The sequence below is a fragment of the Cebus imitator genome, unplaced genomic scaffold (assembly GCF_001604975.1).
Source record: "Cebus imitator isolate Cc_AM_T3 unplaced genomic scaffold, Cebus_imitator-1.0 Scaffold403, whole genome shotgun sequence".
NCBI classification, from domain to species: Eukaryota; Metazoa; Chordata; class Mammalia; order Primates; family Cebidae; genus Cebus; species Cebus imitator.
The window spans coordinates 1,134,643-1,158,244 of record NW_016107718.1 but is presented as its reverse complement, the minus strand read 5'-3'; the positions used below and the strand labels follow the sequence as shown (position 1 = coordinate 1,158,244).

At 38.8% G+C, this 23,602-nt stretch overlaps 1 protein-coding gene across 15 annotated transcripts in view; it reads right to left on the bottom strand.

Annotated features, from left to right (window-relative positions):
* The window catches only part of CAST (calpastatin), a 106,894-nt gene that overhangs the window by 37,138 nt on the left and 46,154 nt on the right, over window positions 1-23,602 (bottom strand). For 4 of the 15 annotated variants that reach the window (XM_017508870.2, XM_017508875.2, XM_017508868.2 and 1 more), the window contains 9 exons: window positions 15,898-15,957; window positions 11,772-11,837; window positions 11,111-11,152; window positions 9,599-9,655; window positions 9,297-9,353; window positions 8,779-8,892; window positions 7,607-7,687; window positions 3,579-3,647; window positions 1,602-1,700 (listed from right to left, as the gene is read on the bottom strand). In XM_017508870.2, the coding sequence (XP_017364359.1) occupies window positions 1,602-1,700; window positions 3,579-3,647; window positions 7,607-7,687; window positions 8,779-8,892; window positions 9,297-9,353; window positions 9,599-9,655; window positions 11,111-11,152; window positions 11,772-11,837; window positions 15,898-15,957 (645 nt within the window). The remainder of the gene's footprint in view (window positions 1-1,601; window positions 1,701-3,578; window positions 3,648-7,606; window positions 7,688-8,778; window positions 8,893-9,296; window positions 9,354-9,598; window positions 9,656-11,110; window positions 11,153-11,771; window positions 11,838-15,897; window positions 15,958-23,602) is intronic. The other 11 variants (XM_017508883.2, XM_017508884.2, XM_017508879.2 and 8 more) reach the window with 4 other exon arrangements.

Sequence of the window (23,602 nt, the reverse complement as noted above, 5' to 3'; positions counted from 1 at the left end):
AATTTAGTTATTTTAGAACAATTTCTACATATGTAGGTATCCATAAACAATTTCCAGCATTACTTTCCATATTTTCCAATGTTATATAAATGGTATCATATTCTACATACCATTCTGCATTATTTTTATTCAAAATTATGTTTTTACAATGTATCCATGTTGATAGATGACTAATCTGTTTTAACCACTATAAAGCACTGAATTTTATGTTTCCAAATGTTTCACCAGTTCTTGTAACTCCTTGCACACATGGGCAGGCTCTTTTCTGGGAAACTCCCTAGAGGTGGACTTCCTGGTTGAAGGGAATACTCATCATGAACACCCAGCAGCTATAGGAAAGCTATAGGAATTGTCAGACTTTCACAATTTTGTTAATCTCATATATGCAAAGTAGTGTTTATTCCATGTTTTAATATCATTCTCCTAATTTCTAGGGAGAATTTCATTTACTTGTTGATTGGCCAGTCAAGTTTTCTCCCAATTTTCCATTGGGTTGTCTTTTTCTGTTTTTTTATTCTTTATAAATTCTAGAAACAAATCTTTTGTTATGTCTGTTATAAAATGTTTTTGTCTAGTCTATGGCATGCCTTTTTATTCATTTTTATTTTTTGAGACGGAGTTTTGTTCTTGTTGCCTAGGCCAGAGAATAATGGCACGGTCCCAGCTCACTGCAACCTCCACCTCCAGGGTTCAAGCAGTTCTCCTGTCTTAGCCTCCTGAGTAGCTGGGATTACAGGCATGTGCCACCATGCCCGATTAATATTTTTATATTTTTAGTAGAGACGGTGTTTCATCATGTTGGCCACGCTGGTCTCGAACTGCTGACCTCAGGTGATCCATCCACCTCGGCCTCCCAAAGTGCTGGGATTATAGGTGCAAGCCACCATGTCTGGCCAGCATGTCTTTTTTTTAAATATCAAGGAAAATACAATTTTAGGAATTAGGAATAGGGATAAACTGAGGGTGGTAAATATTGAGAAACCAAAACAAGTTCTAGTCTGTTCTATTTAAATCTCGAGGATGGAAAATAAGTCTTTGTGATCTAGTAGGCTCTGTCCCAGTGTCAATCTTAGCACAACAATAAATGTTTGCTAACTCAATGTTATAATGCAGCTGCCAAACAACAAACCATTTCCATCCACGACATTAGTTTTTAGTTTCTGTCTTGATACTGACATCACCCTGTTTCTATGCAAATGACAGAATACTAGGTATCCCCCCCCCCTTTTTTTTTTGAGACAGTCTGGCTTTGTTGCCCAAGCTGGAGTGCAGTGGTGCAATCTCAGTTCACTGCAACCTCTGCCTCCTGGGTTCAGGCAATTCTTCTGCCTCAGCTTCCCAAGTAGGTGGGATTACAGGCATGCATCACCACGCCCAGCTAACTTTTGTATTTTTAGTAGGGACACTGTTTTACCATGTTGGCCAGGCTGGTCTCTAACTCCTGATCTCAAGTGATCTGCCTGCCTTGGCCTCCCAAAGTGCTGAGATTACAGGTGTGGGCCACCGTGCCTGGCCTCACTAGATATTCTTTTGTGCTTCATGACCATGGCCTTATTTACTCTCCTACTCACTGAATTTTTACAGATATCAAGAGCACATACTGAAACTTCTGGTCCAGTATACGTTGTATTTTCTTCTTCAGTTTCTTCAGGTCCTCCTAAAGTGTCTATTAAGTCATCCAAAGCAGCATTCATGTCTGACTGGAAAAGAAAGAGCAGATATTTAAATATTATTTGTTATACAGATTTCACTTTTAGTTTAACTACAAAAAAGCCATTCTGTACACAGAAAAACACCAAACACCAAAAGGTCTTCAAATAGTTCTCCTAAATAGTTAAAATCTGATCTCTAACAGACTTTACTGTTTCTCAAAGTACAAATTCTGGGCTGGAAAGATAAAAAGCCACATTCAGATAAGAAGCACAGTTTCAACAAGTCTAAAGGCATTACATACATGAACAAATGTATAAATTCATTAAAGCTGCCAGTCCAATGCACTGACAGTTAAAAAAGAAAAAAAAAAATGCAGGGAATTATAACCATGTTGCTTTAAACGATAAGGGAAATGCTAGATATTTATTGCTTATCCATAGTTTTCCAGAATTCAGACAAAGAACCCCTAAAAATCTCTATATGGTATGTCTTCCAAATAGAATCTGTTTCATAAGGGAATCACTCTGTATTATTTCATTTATGGTTTTTGGTTACTGCTTGCCTGAAGAGGTTCATAAAACAGAAATTACCTGGGACATTAAACTTACAAGAACTCACAAGTTTACTCTGCCAATATTGGCTTAAATCAGTATAACTGATATGGTTGGCTAGGGTCTTCGCCCAAGTCTCATCTCAAATTGTAATCCCCATGTGTCAAGGGAGGGATCGATAATCCCCACGTGTTGAAGAAGGGAGGTGATTAGGTGGTGGGGGTGATTGTCCTATGTTGTTCTCATGATAGTGGGTTCTTGTGAGATCTAATGGTTTTATAAGTATGTGACAGTTCCTCCTTCACATGCTCTCTCTGCTGCTGCCTTGTGAAGAAGGTGACTGCTTCCCCTTCCACCATGATTGTAAGTTTCCTGAGGCCTCCCAAGCCATGCAGAACTGTGAGTCAATTAAACCTCTTTTATTCTTTCTTTTTTTTTTTAGACAGAGTTTTGTTCTGTTGCCCAGGCTGGAGTGCAATGCCATGATCTTGGCTCACTGCAACCTCTGCCTCCCGGGTTCAAGTGATTCTCCTGCCTCAGCCTCCCGAGTAGCTGGGACTACAGGTGCTCACCATCACGCCCAGCTAATTTTTGTGTTTTTAGTAGAGATGGGGTTTCACCAAGTTGGCCAGGATGGTCTCGATCTCCTGACCTGTGATCCGCCTGCCTTGGCCTCCCAAAGTCCTGGGATAACAGGCGTGAGCCACCAGGCTCAGCCTAAACCTCTTTTCTTTATAAATTACCCAGTCTCAGGAAAGTTCTTTATAATAGTGTAAAAAGGTCTAATACAATAATAAATGAGCATGCCTCTATTTTTTATGTTCATGATGACTTGTTATGAACAGTAACTTGTATCTAAAGGAGAAAACAACAATCTAGGAAAAGACCTTGTATTATTTGATTTCGATGAAAAATAATTATTTCAATTGTCTTTTTTTTTTTCAACTACCATATTCACACGACAATTTTAGGACTCTCCTGATTATGGATATGTGAAATACAATTTGAAGGCTGTTAGGTTTAGACTGATTCTTTCAGGAATTTCAGAATAAAGAAGTACCTGACTTCTTTAATAATACCACTGGTTAAATAAAGTGTATTTTCAGGAGAAAAACTGGAATGTAAACACCACGAGCTAAAACTGGAGTTTTTTCTTTTTTTTTAAGGGGTTATAATATCAAGTGTTACAAACATGATGTGTGTGTGAAAATCATACTTCCAACCACACTTTCAATATTAGCTTGAAACAATAATTCATTAAAATGGTCCTTTAAATCGCCCCCTCACATTATTTGCCCACAAGAAATCAGATTAGGATAAACATGGAGCATATGGGTAACTATCTCACGCAGAAGGACACTGCTGTCTCCGTACCTTTCCCGACGGTTTATCCGGTTTAGATTCAACTGGCACAGCTGGAGTTAATGACTTCTTTTCTTTTTTCTGGTGAGAATTGAGAAATTAAAAACTCCTTCTCACATACCTTAATAAAACTCAATACTATTACAAATTTTAAAATAAATTCATTATATTAATAGCATTGATCATGCACTGAACATTTCCTCTGCAGCAGACACTGTGCTGTGTGTGTTCTACGCTTTTTCAGAAGGGCTTCAGTTAATATTAGCCTCATTTAGTGATGGGCAAAGCAAGGCTCAGGTTGGTCCACTTTCCTCAGGTTACACGGTAAGGGACAGAATGAAGATTTGAATCCAAGACTGTTTCTTTCTTTGCTGTTCTTCTGCAGGACCCACAGCCAGTGTTTGCAACAACCATGAATTCTTTCTGTAGGCTGCCACTCCCGGCTTTGCTCTCTGGGTCTTTGCCCTCATATATCAATACCTCTATATCCCTCACTTCGGCCTCTCATCACCCCCCGTTTCCCTACAATGAGTTTATCGCACATCATTGCTTTCAGTGCTCTATCAAAGATTGCAAATAACTTTCCAATCTGTAGTTTCCATGCTTTTATCCAGATATAATCTCCGAAGTTTGACCCTTGGAGCATCACTGCCTCCCAGCTGCCATCCCTCAGCACCATTCTGATCATACTGTGGCATCTGTGTCCTTTGTTCTCCATGATCTCTGGCATCTCTTTTACTTTGGTCCCCACTGTATCCACCCTGCACATTTCTGTCCTGTGCTGGTGGTCTCATCCAAAATCATTCTCTAGGGCCAGGATCAAATGCTTTCTGAGACTGGCAGACACTAATGGGTGAAGTTGTTGGGTTTAAGATAAAAGAGGACCATGTCCCATCTGAAGGTATCCAAATTCAGGCAACAAAGCACAGGAAGAGCACAGGCTCTGACTGCCAAGGTTTGCATGACAGTTGAGACACACATGGCTGCTTGAGGCTTTAGTAAGTCACTTCTCCTTGGAGATATCAGATAAATATGAAGTATGAAAACCACTGTTTGGCACATGCTCAGCACTATGTAAGTACTTACTATATAACTGTAAGTGCTAAATAAGTGACTGTTTATTATGACTGCAATGCTAAAAACACTGTGGAGGCCATGAGTGTGTGAGCCTGAGTCTGGATAACTGAAACGACTTCCATGATTCAGCCACTACCTTATAGAGATATTGACTCACATTCTCTCTCACACCTTCCTCCTCCTTCTCAATGTCTCTCTTCCCCTCCCTCATCCCCACTATCTTTCTATTCCATCTACTTTTTCTCTTCCTCTCCCTTCCTCCTACTTCATTCTTTTCCATTGGAAAACAATATTTTAATTGTCTTGCTACACATAGTTCTTTGGACACTTCAAACACTTAAATTTAGCCTGTCCAAAATCAGAAACATCCCTTTTCTTCCTCAATTCCTCTGACATCTGTACTCCTGTCAATGTTAACCAGGAGACTTAGAGACTGCCCTTCAAGGTGCCCAGCTCACAACTGAAAAAGGCACTCATTCTCAGGTGGCAACTCTGCACTTGCACAAACATGACAATGAGTGCCTGGGAGCCTCCTTTCCCTTACCGTGTGGCTACCAACCTTGTTCCATCAGACTCAGAAGCACCAGCTTATCTTAGATTTTACTTTGTGTTTGTCCACTTCAGTCAGTCATTTCCTAAAACCTGAAGATTTCTGTTCTGCAATTTGTCTTGTATAACTCCCCGCTTTCTAATTCTATCAGAGCTGTAATTTAGGCTAAAACATGACTCACCAGGACTACTGAAACAGTCCCTGACCCCTGACCAGTTTTCCACCTTCCTATCTCTATTCTATCCCATCCACCTACTGCTGTCCCTTAATCCTTCTTTAGCTCCGATTCAATCGCATCACTCCACCTGTTCTCTCAGGTTCTCAGTGGCTACCCGCTGTCAGCTGAATCACCACATGTACAAACTCACCTCTGCATTCTCCACCGCAGTGCTCAACCGGTCTTTGTGGTCTTACAGTCCCACCACTCACCTCCTCTGTGCTTCACCCACACTGGAATGTGCTTTGTGCCCAGAACACATCTTATACTTTTCAACACCTTGATGCATTCGTAAGCCTGCAATCCCAGCTATCCTTCCATACCTAACTGAACTTTGATCTACTCTCTCAAAGCCCTTGTGGATTCCCTGAATTAGACAGAATCCCTTTTTTCTCACTAAATAACGCCGTGTGGGGGCCTTTCTTAATCTGCTTGAATTACAGCCCCAGGTCTTTTCCCCTCCCCTTAGACAGGCAGGCCTATAGCTGGTGCATCCTGCAGAATCAACCACAGTACTTTAAACATGCTCAATCCTATTTAATAGCAGACGAATCAGAAGCGACATAAAGTAAAATGACTTGCCACAAGTTCTAGCACAAGTGAATGCACAGCAGAATTCCACATAAGCCTCTCCTAATTTTATTGCTTTTTTTTTTTTTTCCACTTATAACACTAATTTACATTTAGTTCAAAACTGAAAATTTTGATTTAAAAATCTATGGCTGGACGCAGTGGCTCACACCTGTAATCCCAGCACTTTGGGAGGCCAAGGTGGGCAGATCATGAGGTCAAGAGATCGAGACCATCCTGGCCAACATGGTGAAACTCCATCTCTACTAAAATTACAAAAATTAGCTGGGCGTGGTTATGTGTGCCTGCAGTACTAGCTACTCGGTCCCAGCTACTTGGGAGGCTGAGGCAGGAGAATTGCTTGAACCCGGGAGGAGGAGATTTCAGTGAGTTGAGATCGCGCCACTGCACTCCAGCCTGGCGACACAGCGAGACTCTATCTCAAAAAACATATACATATGTATATATATTTTAGTGGACCTAATCCCCTGCCTTAAATCTATCCACTTTCAAACTGAAAACATTGATTACATTTAAAAATCTATTTTAACGCATTGAATCCTCTGCCTTAAATGTATCCATTTTCAAACCATTTCATCTAACTATTCCTCAATGGCACAAGAGACTGATGTGTATTCCTGGGTTGAGGCTGTGAGTCTCAAGGTAGTATACAAGTGATCTACTGCAAGAAGAAACAATTTTAAATTTGACATTTTCATTTAAAAGTTTTTGTAAATGTCACCTTTGCTCCACAGGGGACCTGTATAATTTGGATAAAATAATGTGCCTTTTATCCCAAAATCCCAGGGGGAAAAAACAATGATGTTTCAGGTTGATGTACCATACCTTTACCCTAGAAATCATTTACTCTATGACTTTCTTTACCATTTGGTCTGTAGCAGGATACTGGTCCCATTTACAGAAGCCAAAGTATAAATAAATCTATCCTACTTTAAAATTTTCATTTTCATCTTCTCATTGTTCCTTCAGTTGCTTACTTGTGGCTTCAAATTGATCACATGCTCTCCAAATTGATTACTAATTCTATATTGCTATAGGCAGAAAAAAGTAGATAACTTCTCATCTTGTATTTCTGGGACGGTATCTGAAGCAGCTCTTCAAAAAAATCTAAGGAAGGTGTGTCCACAATCACCCAGCTCAATATATCTACTTGATCCTGAGAGGGCTTGAAATATTTCCTTTGAAAACTTCTCATATCCATTCATGCTGATGTCATGGTTGTGATATACTAGTTTCAAGATAGCTGGTGTCAACACTGAATGCTGAAAAAGCCTATTCAAATGCTCAAGGAAATTTTATTTGATTTATTTCATATCTATAAATTTGGAAGGCAGGGTCTGAGTCAACCCTCATTTTAATGTCCTTGGTATTGATATCAGTACCTTATGGCACGTGCTCAGTAAGCATTTATTGAATATACAAATTTAAAAATCATTTTTTGTATATTGTTTACTCTAGATCCCTTAAATGCATGCTCTTCACAAAATTTTACAGATAAACAGTGCTCAGTTTTGCCAAATGATAGGTTATCTGAGCATATGTTTCTTATAAAAGAAACTTGAGAAGCACAGAGGCCTACATTTCTGTCTGCTTATGTGTGCTCACCTTGTCACCTGGCTTGTCAGATGCTGCAGCCACACCAGCAACACTCTCTCCACCAGCAGAAATCACATCTTGTGGTTTCGTCTAAGACAGTGAGGATAAAAGGTTGACAGATATAAGTATGTCTGCATGGCTGTTATCAAGATCATCAGTTTCAAATGTCACTAACACCTGCCAGTTCACCCTCATGGACGCCATGATAAGGGAATGTTTACTTGCTTCTATTGTACGTGGTGCAGTGCTAGGCACCACGTAAAAGTGGACTCGAGCCTAAATTGTACGTTCAGGTAACATGAGTAGGTCAATCAGGCTAGGTAGGGACTGTGGTAACTGTACTGGTGTACACATACCAGGTGTAATGGCTCTAGTCAATTGCTGCCATGTGAGTCCACTGTGGTTAGATAGTCTGATTTTTCAAGAGAAGTTTGAACTTGGGATGTTACGTGAAATACTCTAATTTTAATTGCTGGCAATTTATTAAAAATATTTTTTAACAACATTGTAAGCCAAATAAAATACACATATGGCATTTAACTGGCAGATCATAGATTTGTGATCTCTGATATAAAATATACTGTGAAGCAGGCCTCATTATTATTTTCCAAGTGCTCTCAATGAAAAAGTATTTATTTTTATTTTTTTTGAAAAGTATTTCTTATAAATGTTAATTCTTCTAAAAGCTGACTGCTATTAACCACATAATTACAGAAGCAATTTCTGATTTTTGGCTCTGTAAGTTCAACTCTTCTACAACAAGACCCTAAAAATGCTTTAGGATTTCCACTTAAAGAACCAGATAAAATTCAGGGCACATATGTTCCCCAACCCAGGTGTGTAGGGGTGGGGGGCAGGTTTCAGCAGGCAGCCTCAATCCACAGCTACCTGGCTGGGAGACACCAGAGCCTGCAGTCACAGCTGGTCATTGCTGGGCAGTGGGAGAAGGATGAATAGCACATTCCCTAGACCAATCTGATGTCCTTCTCAGGCTATCCATATACCCAAGTTTCTATAAGGCTATTTGCAAAACAAACAAAATAATAATACCAAATCCCTACCATACAAAATATATTCAGCACAGCCTCATAGATTTAACTACATACCTCAGTGTGAATAGGGGAACTGTATCTTATTACCTAGTTGATGTTAAGGTTTTCCTATCAATCTGTTTCATTTACCTTTGGTTCTGTTGATTTCTCCAATGGCTGCTGCTCAGCTGATCTGGAAACTGCTTTTTTACTGTGAGCATCCTTAATTCCTGTATCTGATGCCTGCTTGGGTAGGCTTTTTGGCTGAAAGTACATACACAGGTGCCCATATACATATAAAGACATCGTTAAGAAGATGGTAGTCTTAAACATAATATTGATACTTTTCTCTACAGAATAAAAATTGTTCATAACAACTGTGCCATCTGTGGTTCTAAATTATATGAATCTGAAATAGTGTGATGTACATGTGACAATTTCATTTTAGGTACAAAATTTGAAATAATGCAAATCCTTCCCCTAAAATTCAGCAAGTTGCATAAATGAACTGTAAACACTGCTTTTGCCACATGATGGCACCATTTTAGCTGAAAAAAATAATATCCAACTATCCACTGTAGGGATTAGTTTTGAATGATGACAGATTTTAATTACATTCCATCCAAAGATGTTGCCTTATAATGTAAGTCCTCATGATAATCATTTACCTCTGTGTCTTCTTTTAGCTTTCCTTCTTGGGATTTTTTCTCATGAACCACAGATAGCTGTCAATTTCAAAGGATTAAACTTGATTACATTGGAATCCAATGTTTTAATTCAGCAAAATTCAGCAAGAATCACATGAATAAATTGTAAACACTGCTATTGCCACATGATGGCATCATTTTAGCTGAAAAAAATAATATCCAACTATCCACTGTAGGGATTAGTTTTGAATGATGACAGATTTTAATTACATTCCACCAAAAGATGTTGCCTTATAATGTAAGTCCTCATGATAATCATTTACCTCTGTGTGTTCTTTTGGCTTTCCTTCTTGGGATTTTTTCTCATGAACCACAGATAGCTGTCAATTTCAAAAGATTAAACTTGATTACATTGGAATCCAATGTTTTAACACTTTCAAACAAGAACAAGAACAAAATTCCAACTAAAACATTCTGCCTTTTTAAGGAAATACCCACTTAGGCCCATTCTTTAAGGTCACAGAAGTTGACATTGCTCTCAGGTCAACAGTAACCCTGCCAGCAGTATCTGGAAATGGTGAGTATCAGAATAATGAAAAATTTAGTATTTCATCTAAATACTATTTTCAAATACATGTATATCTCTAAATTGCTGGTTGTTTTTCACAATTTACACAGATAACACATGATCCATGTGACTACTGAGTTTGTTGACAGGTGATCCCACTCTAGAAAACGTATTTTTAAAAATCTCCTTTCAAAGGATTTACAAAGATTTTTTCTTTGTTAGTAGAGAAGATCTTATCACCAGAAACCCAATTTTCTCGAGATTCAGTAAATCATCAAAAGTGTTTACAGTGGAATAGAAGACAGCTTCCACTTAGCTGCTGAATTCTTCACTCTTGAGTACTCTATGTTCTACCATCCTCAGGGGCCACCAGGAGGCCTTCCACAAAATCAGACAAGCCTCACCTTTCACCTTTCATATCTTTTTCCATTCCTTCAACTGTGCTTGAAGTACCTGGGCTCAAATATCTGTGCTTTTCCACAGGAAGCCTTGTGGTCTTGTCTTAGTGCTTGCTTAAGGGCTTGACAAAATAAAATGCAGCACCTTATTAAAGAGAAACATTTTGGAGGCCAAGGCTGGCGGATCACCTGAGGTCGGGGGTTCAAGACCAGACTGACCAACATGGTGAAACCCCGTCTTAAAAAAAAAAAAAAAAAGAGAGAAAAAAAAGAGAAACATTTGTGCTGCGTACACACCCTGGGGTTCCCCTCCATGCAGAGGCAGAATAGCATTCATTCTGGACAGTCATGGGTGAGGAAAGCAACAGAAGCTAGCCTCCTAACAGATAACTAGCTCCACCAACTGAGATAAGACTGTCATGATAAACACAGCCCGTTTCTTAGGAAAGATTCTCATCCCTAAGTCACCTAGGTGCTGAGTTCAGCAGACGCATTGTTCTCGATGCCGAATTGGAATTGGAATTGGATATTCACTACCCTTTGCCTTTTTTCCTTTGCTCCTCTTGCTTTTTTCTTTTTGAAAACAATCCCTATACATATAACAAAAAACTAGAATTGAACAAAATACTTCTGAAATACACTTTTCATCTACAAAAGATTGTACATTCTTTTTAACAATATATGGACTTAAGGTTATGAATATTTTATATATTCTACATGCACACAGCCATTCAAAAGGGCAGTCCAAAATTAATTAAATTAGCCAGCAACCCCGTTTACCATTCACAGCAGTGCCAGGATACGAAGTTGGCTATTAATTATTATTTTAAAAAATCCAAATAACTCACTAGCAGACTTAAATCATTTACCTTGGTTGATTGCGACTTCTTTTCGGGTTCTGTTTTTACAGCCTAAATTGAGAGAAAAGAAAAAAAAGAAAGAACGAAAAGAAAGACAGACACCGTTTACAAAGATTATCACAGGTTTTCTTCAACTGAGGAAACTCAAAAGAGATTATTTTGATGTAATTGTAAACTTTATCAGTTAAGTTTGTTATAGTTTGCTTGAAATCACAACTCTTTAGAGAAAATTAAGCATACTAGTTAATACTCTCTTACTATTCAGGGAGCAATTTATGTCCTCTTGCTATGTATATCAAATATATGTAAAGATTTATTACCATTTACATTGTAGCTAATACATGTGCAGCAGAAAATAAAAACCCTCATCACAAAGCCAAGGGCACTGTGTTTCTATGCCACTAACAAGATGTTTTTATCAGTGAAATACTCATCACGGGTTTTGGCTGACAGTGTAAAACAACGGGATGGTGACAGAATTGGGGACACAGAAAGCAGTGAAAGTTATTTTTAGTGCCAGAATGTGGCTGACGAGTAGCTGAGCCTACAGAAAGTCCATGATGGGATCCGAGCGTTAACAGAAGACTGTGAATTGCAGTTATTAGCACATGCTGAGCGGTGAAGTAACCATTAGTAAACAGTGATGTCCTAGTACAATGAACAACATCACCTGTTTTTTATGTTTTTTCTTGTTAGGAGGATGTGGTCCTTCCATCTGTTGGCTGATTGGAGTGGCCTAATATAAGAACACAGCCCCAGGTATAATTTTATTTTATCTGTCAGTCAAATAAGTAACCTGTATAAAAGGGTTAAAATGATTATACCAAGATTCATTCTATTCATCTATTGCATCTACTCGATGCATATTTGTATAACTCCAAGAAGTTGTAGGCACTTACATTCTAAGGTCCTGAGCAGATATTTCAGTTTGTGTTTACATTTTTTCAGTGAAAGTTTTTTTCAGTGGAGGTTTCCATTAATAAAATTAATTTCTTATTGCTTTCCTTTCCCTGAGTAAAGACTACGTGAATATCATTTTTTTCCTGTGTATCCAAAGTTTGGTTTATGATCAAGTAGTGACAGATGTAATTGAAAGCTTTATGACATTCTGTTAACATAATCCTAAAAAGATTGTAAATATTTAGTGCATGGATTTTTATTGAGCACAGCATAGCCCTGTATGTAGAGATCTAATTTAAAGTTCTAGAAATGCTTCTAAAGGACTGGTTGTAATTTAGCATCTTTAGTATGATATTTTACAGTTTTAGCCAACTAAACATTACCTGTGCTTAAAAAAAAAAAAAAAAAAAAAGTAAGTACATGCGTGCATACTCAATATGGGCAAGATGTAAATCAGGAATAAAACTTGATTAAACATTTCATGGACTTTACAAAGTCAGAGATTACAAACTAGGGTCTAATGCTTCCTCCTTTTTCTTTCCTTTTTATCTGCTTGGTGGTATCAGCACAAACTTCTGTTTTTTGTTGCTGTTGTTTTATTTTTAATTTGAAGAGGCTAAAGTCAAATATGCTCTTAATTTATCATGTCTTCTACTTGAGTAATGAAGAGACATACTTTCCTCAAATAATGGCCTCTCGCTATGCCAACACACTATTTTGGGAAGGAAACAAAGCTTATGATTGAAATGTTTTTAAAGAAAATTTTAAATTGGATCCTTTCACACTATATCCTCATTAATGAGTTTCTATTTATGGTACTACCCTTTCAGTTTATGCAAATATAATTTATTAAATGATTAACAAGGAAAATAAGCCAGCTGGTAGTAGAGTGGTTTGAATCTATTAATAGCTTCCAATTTGTAATTAGGCAATCAAGATTTTGCATGGGAGAATGCTACACTACAATTAAGAATGTTTGCTCACAGACACAGGCAGCTTACAGTGCAATGCACATTTAAATCAGTAATGGCTAAATTTATTCTTATAGTGGTTGTGCTGAACATAATAATGATGACCATAATGACTAATGTGTATCAATCACCTCTCATGTGTCAACTCACTTTAACTTCATAATAATCCTATGAGACAAGTATTATTATACCCATTGCAGAGATGAGAAATTGAGGTTAGAAATCCCTGGTGGACCTGAGGTTGTGTGTTCTAGTCACCACACTGCAGTGTCTCTCCAGCTCTGGCCAATAGACAACTCCTTCTGGACACTTGCTATAGAGAGGCACTGTCCAATATACGTTATGTTTCCTTACACAGTCTTGTGAGATAGGTACTATTATCACGTTCTTCCAAACTGTACTGATACAGAAACCAAAGCAAAAAGAGATTGCCCAATATCACCGCTGATGTGAAACCAAGTTCCAGGGAAAGAGACTTGAGGCCAAAAGTGGTCCCTAGTCAGCCACTGGGGACACCTCATTATGTGAATCTCATTTTTGTCATTCCCTCTCTTCTCCCTCCTACTTTCGTCCAGTTTGACAGGACTGCCAAGAATTCTCATGATTAATTCTCAGAGAAGGGTGAAGAGTTTGCTGACATTTGTTCTAGATAACAGGGCACGCTTGAAATAAACATTGGTCCTTGAGCTAGGCACAGGGGATTAGAATCAGGCAACAGGATGAAAAAGAACCAAAAGAATAAAAAGGAAATCCTATCTTTCTGGCTCTCTTTCCTATCTCTCGTTGGTTTTCATGCTTTCTAAATGCAACGAGTTTGCTTGGTTGTTTATTTATTTTTGAGACAGGGTTTTGCTCTGTCACTCAGGCTGGAGTGCAGGGGTGCACTCACAGCTCACTGCAGCCTTGATGTCCTGGGCTCAAGCTATCCTCCTGCCTCAGCCTCCCAAGGAGCTGAGACTACAAAAGGGCACCACCACACCTGGATAATTTTTTGTAGACACAGGATCTTGCTATGTTGTCCAGGCTGCTCTCAAACTCCTGGGCTCAAGTGATCCTTCCACCTTAATCTCCCCAAATGCTGGGATTATAGGTGTGAGCCACTGTACCTGGCCTTAATAAGAATTTTTATTTTGTAGATGCTTCTGGTATATTTTTTCTTAATTAAGATTTTGAATTTTAGGTTAGACATAGTGGCTCATGCCCGTAATGCCAGCACTTTGGGAGGCTGAGATGAAAGGATTGCTTGAGCCCAGGAGTTTCAGACCAGCCTGAGCAACATAGCAGGACCCTGTCTCTACAGAAAAATAAAACTACTAGCCAGGCATGGTGGTGTGCCCCTGTAGTTCCAGCTACTCAGGAGGCTGAGCTAGGAGGATCACTTGCACCCAGGAGGTCAAGGTTGCAGCAAGCTATGATCATGCCACTACTCTCCAGCCTGGGTGACAGAGCGAGACCTTGCCTCAAGAAAAAAAAAAAAATTAATTTTTTAAGATTAAGATTAATATAATTAGGTAGAAAGGGCTAACAGATTAATTAGAAATTATGTAATGTATATTTTGAAAGCAATTTAGAAATCAATGTAAATTGAAATACTAAATTTAAAAAACAATAATTTTAGATTACAATTTTAAATGAATGCTAAATGACATTTATAAGAACTTAGATGTGGATAGTGTGTTTCTAGATATTTGTAATGTTTTTTGAAGATGATTCAAGATGAGGCCATATGATCCTTTGATAGTACTAAGCTATAGTGTCACACCACCTGGGATAGGAAACTCTAGGGAGAGCAAGGTGATATGAAAACAAAAGTAGATTGGTAATTTTAAACAAGGGCAATGTAATAATAACGGAGTTGGGGTAGCTCTTAAAGGCATTAAAGAAAATTGGCACACAAAAATTAGTTGAGAGAATTTTGAAAACACTCCCTGTTTAATTCCCTCCCCTGAAATATTCCCAAGAGACAGAGCTTGAGATACAGTAACTTAGGGAGGGGGTTTAAAAGTCAGCTTCAGCCAGCTCTTCAGAACAAAGAGAACAATCCCACTAGAGAAAATTTTTAATTCTGAAATTCAAAAAAATAATTTTAAGAATAAATCCCAAATAGAGCTCAGGAAAGGTTTGTCAATAAAATGGTACCCCACAAGATTCAAATATCAGAAAAAAAAAGAAAACTAAGGAAAGCATCTGAACTAACCAGTATGTTTTTATATTTATTTAGTATAATGTTTCATTTTTATATTTATTTTTAAATGGCCAGAATAATAAGACCATTTTAGCAAGAAATTAATAATTTATGTTCTCATTTCAATGTAGAGAAATGGAGAGAAACAACTTCAATTAAAAAACTCAATCAAATCTAGGATCAAAACAAAAGCAAAACTGGCCATGGGCATGGTGGCTCATTCCTGTAATCCCAGCACTTTGGGTGGCCCAAGTGGAAGGACTGCTTCAGCCCAGGAATTTGAGACCAACTTGGACAACATAGTGAGACTCTGTCTCTACAAATAAACAACAACAACAACAAAAATAACAATTAGCTGGGCATGGTGGTGTCCCTCTGTATTTCCCAGGTACTTAAAAGGCCAAGATGGAAGGATCACTTAAGTCCAGGAGGTTGAGGCTGCAGTGAACGTAATCACTCCAGCCTGGGTGACAGAGCAAGACCTTGTCTCAAAACAAAACAAAACAACCCTAGCTGACTCCACTTTTCTAGATAATCTAAAACCATGTAGCTGATGTTTGATGTAAGCATTGGAAGGAGCTGAGTTTTCTAAGATCCCCATCAATTAGGAAGAAAATGTTTACTTTCATAATTAAAACTTCCTAGCACATAGAACTCATTGTCAACAATTAACCTACATTTGTTTTGCTTTGAGCACAATCAACTTAAATTAGCATTCACTCAATTGGCATTCTTCATACCTTGGTTTCTGTGGGATTCATACTGGAAGGCTTGCTGATTGCACCAGAGGAAGCTGACACCTAGAAAGGAAAGAAAGAATTAGAAAGTTTGATTCTCTAACCTGCAATCTACATGGTCCTTCAGCTCCTCTTAATCATACTGCCCTTGGCCCTTTAACTTGGTTTTACCCAGTTTAGAGCACAAAAATCTAGTAGGAGGTGGTGTCCAGCAGTGAAAGCCTTTGTAACTAGATAAATAGGTTCGAATTTTGGGTCTGCTATTTACTGAACAATCTCAAGTAAGATACTTAAATTTTATTATGTTTCGTTTCCCAGCCTCAATTTTTCTTTAGTAGTTAACAACTATATTGTAAGTTTAGTATAAGAATTACTCCCTGGCACATAATGGTTGCTCAGAAAATATTATTATAATTCCTGTTTGTTATTTTCAGAAAAAGCATGGACTTTGCAACTCAGCAAAATTTTGTTCAAACCCCAGCTCTGTCAATTGCAAGCTCTGTGACTCTGAGCCTTAGTTTTCCAGGTCCCTGTACAAATAAAGGCCAATAACATCTATTTGCAGGGTTGTATTTGAGATAATGTGTGCCAAGTGTCTGGCAAATTGTAGATGTTCATTAAATTGCCAGTGTGTTATTCCTAATACAAAAGAAAGAAGGAACAAGGACAAAACTCCGGGAAATAGACTTGCGTGGATGCGAACTATCCTTTCAGTGACATGTAAGAAAGAGAAGGTGGAGACAAGGTTGCAGAGGGAATTCTGCTGTGTTACTCGTCTCATTTAGGCTCTTCTTTATAAGGCAAGAGGCGATGAATAGTAACTGAAGTATTCAAGAAACACCCTTTCGGATGCTTGCAGTGTTGAAGTCAGCCCTGTGATCCAGTCATTTAAGTACTGGGATGTGCCTGTGGACACATGCATGGTTTGGAGTACTATTCTAGTGCTTAACTTGTATTACACTGGTTAATTTTAAACAGATAATTATCATCTTTGCAAACTCCTACCCAGACTTATTTAAAGCTCCTTAACATTTAAGTCCATCAGGTTTTAGAGCCCAGGGATTCCATCTGGCATGAGCTTCCTTCTTAACTGACTCTCAGTAAACAGCTGCTACTCTGCCAACAATACCCAGGGAAGCCTATAAGATGGACCTCACTCTGTCTCTAATGCCTGGCCCAAAGCCACTTCAAAGGCTGAGTCACAGGGCAGCATGAGCCCATCCCTGCTTCTCCTTCACCTTCCCCCACCCCCCAATACACTATCACTCAAGGTGATTGTATGAAACCCACTATAGCCTATGGCCCATGAACAAAATCACTTCCCCACAAACCTCAGTTAATGTAGAACACATTGACGCTTGTAGTTAAACTATCATAATTTACATATAGAAATCCAAAGCGTTAGTATACTTATGTTTAAAAAATAATTATATAAACATAACTATTCCTGAGAACCCTTAGGCACCAACTGGACACTCTCTTCCACCAAAATACACACACACACACACACACAGACACACACGCACACACACACAGACACACACACACACACACACACACACACACACACACACACACACACACACCCCAAGCCCCGGTCACTGTAGCAGGGCATAGCATGGCCTCTCTCACATTCTTTTTGGTATTGAAAACTGGAAGATATACCAAGATAGATTTTTCCCTCTGTCAAATTAATGGATAAATATATGAATATCTACTTTTTTCCTTGAAAATATTTAAAAATGTCATGGGGATTAATGTCCCCATATTTATATAATTCTATCCTTCTACAAGTAGACTTGGTTGTACAAATTTCCATTCAAACTCAAGAAATTCTACTTTGCTGCATTCCATTCCTTTAATGATTCCCCTCAACCGTGTGACACCAACATAGAAACTAAACACTCCATGTGAAAGGGCTTCTGAAGCTGAAAATCTTTAGGTAGACATTAACTTATTTTCCACACATCCAAATGTATTAAATCATTCCTAAAATCACACAGCCTTGAATTGTCTAGCCTACCTTTTTACTTTATTGAACAATACCTTGATGTGATCCTTAAATTCCAGAAAGGAAAAAACTTTCAAAGGACCCCCATCAACAGTAAAATCTCTACATAGAATAGCAATAAATCAGCAATGGAGCAGGGTATAGTGGGAATTCAACTCAAAGACTTGACCCCTGATGGCAGTACAGATTCCTGCATGAAAATTTTCTTCCCTCACTAAGACACTAACCATTTTAAAACTGAAATATGAAAGCTGCTTCATGGGAGTTAAAAATGGTGTATATGCCCACCCCATTATTAACCCATTTGACTCTGGCTTATTGCAGCTTGTTCACTTTTTATTCTGATAAGACAAGCAACTTTCAAGATTTGTAATCTCTAGTGAAGGACTGAATACACTTTCGTTTTATAATCTTTTGCATTGTTTGAATTTCATATCATTGATGTGGATAATGTTTATAATAAAAAATTGTGAAGAGTTAGTCCATACATCTTCAAAGAGAAAGCACCTTAGTAATAAGGTTTAATACAAGCTTTAATACATGGGTTTTAAACAGATGGGAAAAATGGACTCTCATGTTCAAGATTGTTACCAGAGTTAATTGGCTCCCCAAGTATTTATCCAGAATACAGTCTGTGCCAGGTACTGTGTCAGGTGCTGGGGACACAGTGGTGAAACCAATAGGCACATCCCTGCCCTTATGAAATCTATAGCTTAGTCAAAGATGGCATTAGTAAAATAACCACTCCAACAATTATTTGCAACAAAGGAAAGTCATAGGGTTCCATAAGAATGTAGATGAGGAAACCATAACTAGTTCAGCAGATAGTTGAGACAGGCAGTTCTCAGAATGTGGCCAGTTATGCCATAACTGGAGGATAAGGAGGCATCGCTTGGGCTGGAAAGGAGCACTCTCTGCATGAGGATCCTCTGAGCTGTGTATGCCAAGTCTGGGAGCTTGGCCATCTGACTGCTAACCCAGTGTTGCTCTACTGCAGTGCCTGCCACTTGGCTGGTCCTGCTAACATCAACAGGCTGCCAATTTTAAAGCACAACCATCAGTGCTCGTATACACCAAAATACCTCTAAAGAATTAATACTGTAAATCCCACTTAAGTGCTGCTATCAAAATACTTCCCTTCCAAATGGCACATGTAACTGTCTTCATATCCTGAATATTAGTAATCATTTATAAACTTGAATTAAGGCACAAATCAGAGTAACAAGCAGCAGAGAAATATACCTTAATATAAATCATTCTCCAACCACCCACCTATTCAACAATTATTATTTAAAAAGCAATGTACAGACAGGTAAAATGGCTCACACCTATAATCCCAGCACTTTGGGGGGTTGAGATAGGAGGACTGCTTGAGTTGAGAAGTTGGAGTCCAGTCTGGACAATATAGTGAGACCTTGTCTCAACAAAAAATTTAAGAATTAGTTGAGTGTGGGGGCATGAACCTGTAGTACCAGCCACTTGGGAGGCTGAGGTGGGAAGCTTGCTTAACTGTCTTGTGAGACTGGATGGGAGTGGGGAGGGCTGTAAGCTCCCCAGCAGGTCCTGGCAAGTGAGCCAGGGTGGGAGGATAAGGGCTTCTGTAGAAGGGGGTGGGGGGCTCCTAGAATGTGTGCCTGTCCATTGTACCACCACATCTATCTGATGGAACAATCATTCCCTCAGCTCCTTACTTGTTTGTCTACCATACATTGGAGTCCCTTCACGTCTTCCTGGCCTCTTGCCAGGCACTTGCCACTGGATTACAGAAGTCCTCTCTGTCTCATTTCCAGCCATTCAGCCTCACGGTGATCTCCCTTGACCCCAGCTGGCTTGGCTCAACTTGTGCAGAGTGAGGCATCGGATGCGTCAGATCTCTTTCTCCTCACACCAGACTTTGCTTCCGTTCTCCACCCCATCACTGGCAGCATTCCCATATCCTCCCACCTGCAACACTACTTGCTCTTCACACACCTGAACCTGCCTTTGTTGAGGGTTATGAAGAACATCGGGCTGCGTGCATGCAGTCTCCTCCACCTGACAATCCAACAGCGGTTTCACTTGGAGTCACTGACTGTTCAGTGACTTGGAGTCACTTGGAGTCACTCCTTGATGGCCGCTGTGGCCTTAGGAGCCCTAGATTCCCTCCCTATACCTCTGACTTGTTTTCTTCTGGAAGCCTCTTCCACTTGCTCTATTCTTCTCTGTATTCTTTTTTTTTTAATGTCACTTCTTTTGACCATTATGCACATTGCTAGATAAAGCATATGAATATGGTGACAGCACAGGCATTTTAAAAATATTGAACTTCAATTTTTTTTAACTTTAAGGTTCAGGGGTACATGTATACATTTTTTTAAATAGGTAAACTGTGTGTCGTGAAGGTTTGGTGTACAGATTATTTCATCTCCCAGGTGATAAGCATAGTACCTGACAGGTAGTTCTTCAATCCTATCCCTCCTTCCTCCCTCCCTCCAGTGTTCTTTAATATTTGGGCTCTGTCTTTTCTGTGATATTATTGCCCCCTCTGAATGTCGATTTCTCCCCATGACTTTAGGTGTCTCTTATTAAGGGAGGAATTCTTCAACCCTTATCAGTAGCTCTACTTTATCACCAGACTGTACTATTTTAACTTAAAGAAAAGAAGCCAAGAAAAGTAGATACAGCCTCAAATCTCTGCTCCAATGTTTAATTGCCAAATTAATTAACCTCTTGGAGCCTCCATATTTCCTCATCTGTAAAATGGGGGTAATACCACCTGGATCTGAAGCTGCTCTTGGGAAATCACCTGGCATAGACTCACCTGTTGATTCAGTGCCAGTTCCAGTCCTTATCACCATTACATCCTTTTCATTTCTACTGCTACCCTGCTCCAAGTCTAATCACCTATCACCCACACCTGGATTACAGAAAGCTCCTTCTAATAGTTTCCATCCAATAGTTGCCATCCTTATCCTTATTTGTCTCTCAATCCTTTCTGTCTATGGCTGACTAACCTTTCTAAAAGAAACGTCTACCATGTTTCCACACCGATAAAATACCAATATGTCCTAGACAAAGTCTAATGCCTTCTGCCTGATTTTTAGATTCTCCATTATTTGACCTCCCTCATCATGGCCCCACATCAAGTCTCCCCTCCAGCCATGATGGTGTCCTTATGATCTCAGGAGCACTGCATCAGCCAGCATAACACATAGGTTAAGAGGGTGAGGGTGGACTCTTGTCTCAAGACCCTGGTGGGAGTCCAGCTGACGTTTAGTGCATGTGCAACCTTGAGCAAGTTGCTTAACCTCTCTGTGCCTCAGTTTCCTCAAATGTAAAACTGAAATAGTAACAATTCTTGTTGAATTGTTTCAATAACTGTTTTAAGGATAAGTTGATGCATGTGAACCAGTAGCTGCTTGGCAAGTGGTAAGTGCTGGGCAAATGACAGTTATTGCTATCACCATCACAATCACACTCCCCTCCACTTCTGAGCCTTGCATCTTGCCATTCCCCCTGCCTAGAAAGCCTCTTCCCTGCCCAAGTCGCACCGTCCCAACCCTTGAAGATGTAGGCCAAGATACACTATTTGCATCTGATTTAGCTCTTATTATCTTCTCAGCTCTTGTGTTTGTATTCCTCACTTTTACACTGAATCATGTATTGTGCGTTGGAGGGTGACTGAGCTCCTTTCTAAGTGTACATAATGTCCTATCAATGAAGCTCTAAATTTATCAAGAGGCAGAGGTCATTTCTACTCTCCATATTGCCTATATAGTAGCAGAAGGGGCTCAAAAATCACAGTTGATTCACATTTTTGTTTCCACTTTCTAGCTGTCAATTAAAGTCTCATTTAAACAGAGAATAAAATATAGTTTTAATACTTCAGGTTTTTTTTTTAAGCAGAAATCAAGAACATACTTAATAAATCAAAAGACTTAAGTTTCCACCTGGGTGGATGCTAAGTGGCTTGGACTCCATGGGAGGTCAATTAAGTCTGCTGAGAATCTAGTTTCTTATCATGGGAATACCATGAACCCCATAAGGTTATTGTGAGACTCAAATTAGATACAGACCAAATTTAGAGCAATTTAGGCGAACAACAAAACAAATACAAAAAATTTTCTAAATTAAAAAATGTGAGAAATCAATAATTTTAACTTTTAAAAATAGCTCTGCTAGATGTACAAGAGAAAAATGAATAATTTGTCCCAAACCATGATCAGATTCTTATTTAATAACACAGCTCAAATATTGAGATAAAGGCAATCATGTAGGAAAAAAAATCCTTTCCTCCCAACATTTATAAAACAGCCAAATGTGAACTCCATGAGGGTAGGCACCAGCCTGTTTGAGTTGCCACCCATTCCATCCACAGAGTCTTAACACAGTAGTTGCTTAACAAGTATCTGAGATAAATGTATGAATTTGTGCATGAATAAACACAAGAGTATTATTTGATGGCACAAAACCAACATTGAGTTTTACTATTAGATCATCAGAAATTCTGTTGATAGTGCAGGTCAGAAAACTGATTAGAATAACACAATTTAAACATTAGGTCATTTACATTATTATTATAATCAACCAGGAGTTGTACAACTTTTAAAAAAAACACATATACACATAAAACCCTGAGCTGCTTCCTGTAAGACACCTAGAACAAAACAAGGCAGCTTGTGAGGAGCTTTTGTAAGGAAGACATGGACATTGTTTAAACACCATATATATGTCTATTGAACACAGGCTTACATTTTTCTTTCTGTAATGATAGATTATTCACTTCAGGAAATGAATATTCAGATGTCTGCTGTTTGCCATGCTGTCACAGCATGACATACATTCTTGCAATCCCTTTAATTATTAAGTATAATAATGGTGCTTTTAAAGAGACCTCCTAGAGTCATCTAACAAGGTATAATGTTTATGATAACAGAAAGTGTGATTCTGATGAGAGATAAACAATGGATCATCTATGAATGAAAATCAGCCATCTCTTTTGGGGAGAATATGGCGTTGTGCTAGCAGATCTAGTTACGGTGCTAACTTATACCTCAGAACATAGTGTTTGACAAGTTTGATTGTGATAAGGTCTTAGGTACAATACAATGCTACAGGTTGTCAGAAGAGGGAGACTATTTCTGAGGTGCCGGTTTGGAAGATGGTTAGGAAAGGCTTCACAGACAAGGCAGGGACTATTTATTGGATGCTTATTGTAGTGTCATCTACAGGGAGGTGGCGACTTACAGAATCTTCCATATACAAGGAAGTGTGACAGGTGATCTCTGTATCTGATTTTAATATATCGTCATAAAATCCTGGAGGTAAACGTTATTATCTGCATTTTATCAATGAGAAAACTGAAGCTTAGAGAAGTTAAATAACTTATCTAAGATTACACAGTTAAGAAGTGGCTGAGCCTGAATCTGAACATGGATATAACATGAACGCCCATAAACTTTTTGCTGTAACAAGTTGACTGCCCTCATTTCAAATATTAATACAAAATATTTTGATTTTACAAAACACATAGGCTGGATCAGGCAGGCATTCCAGGTGAGCAATACAGCTTGCGCAAGACTTAGAGGTAGGAAAGTACCAGAGACAGTCAGTCCAGAATGCAACAGGTTAGATGAACTCGAATGCAAAAATTTAGAGAATTTGGACTATTAGGAAGAAACTGAAGATAACTATTGCTTGGCAGAGTAGGTTGTACAT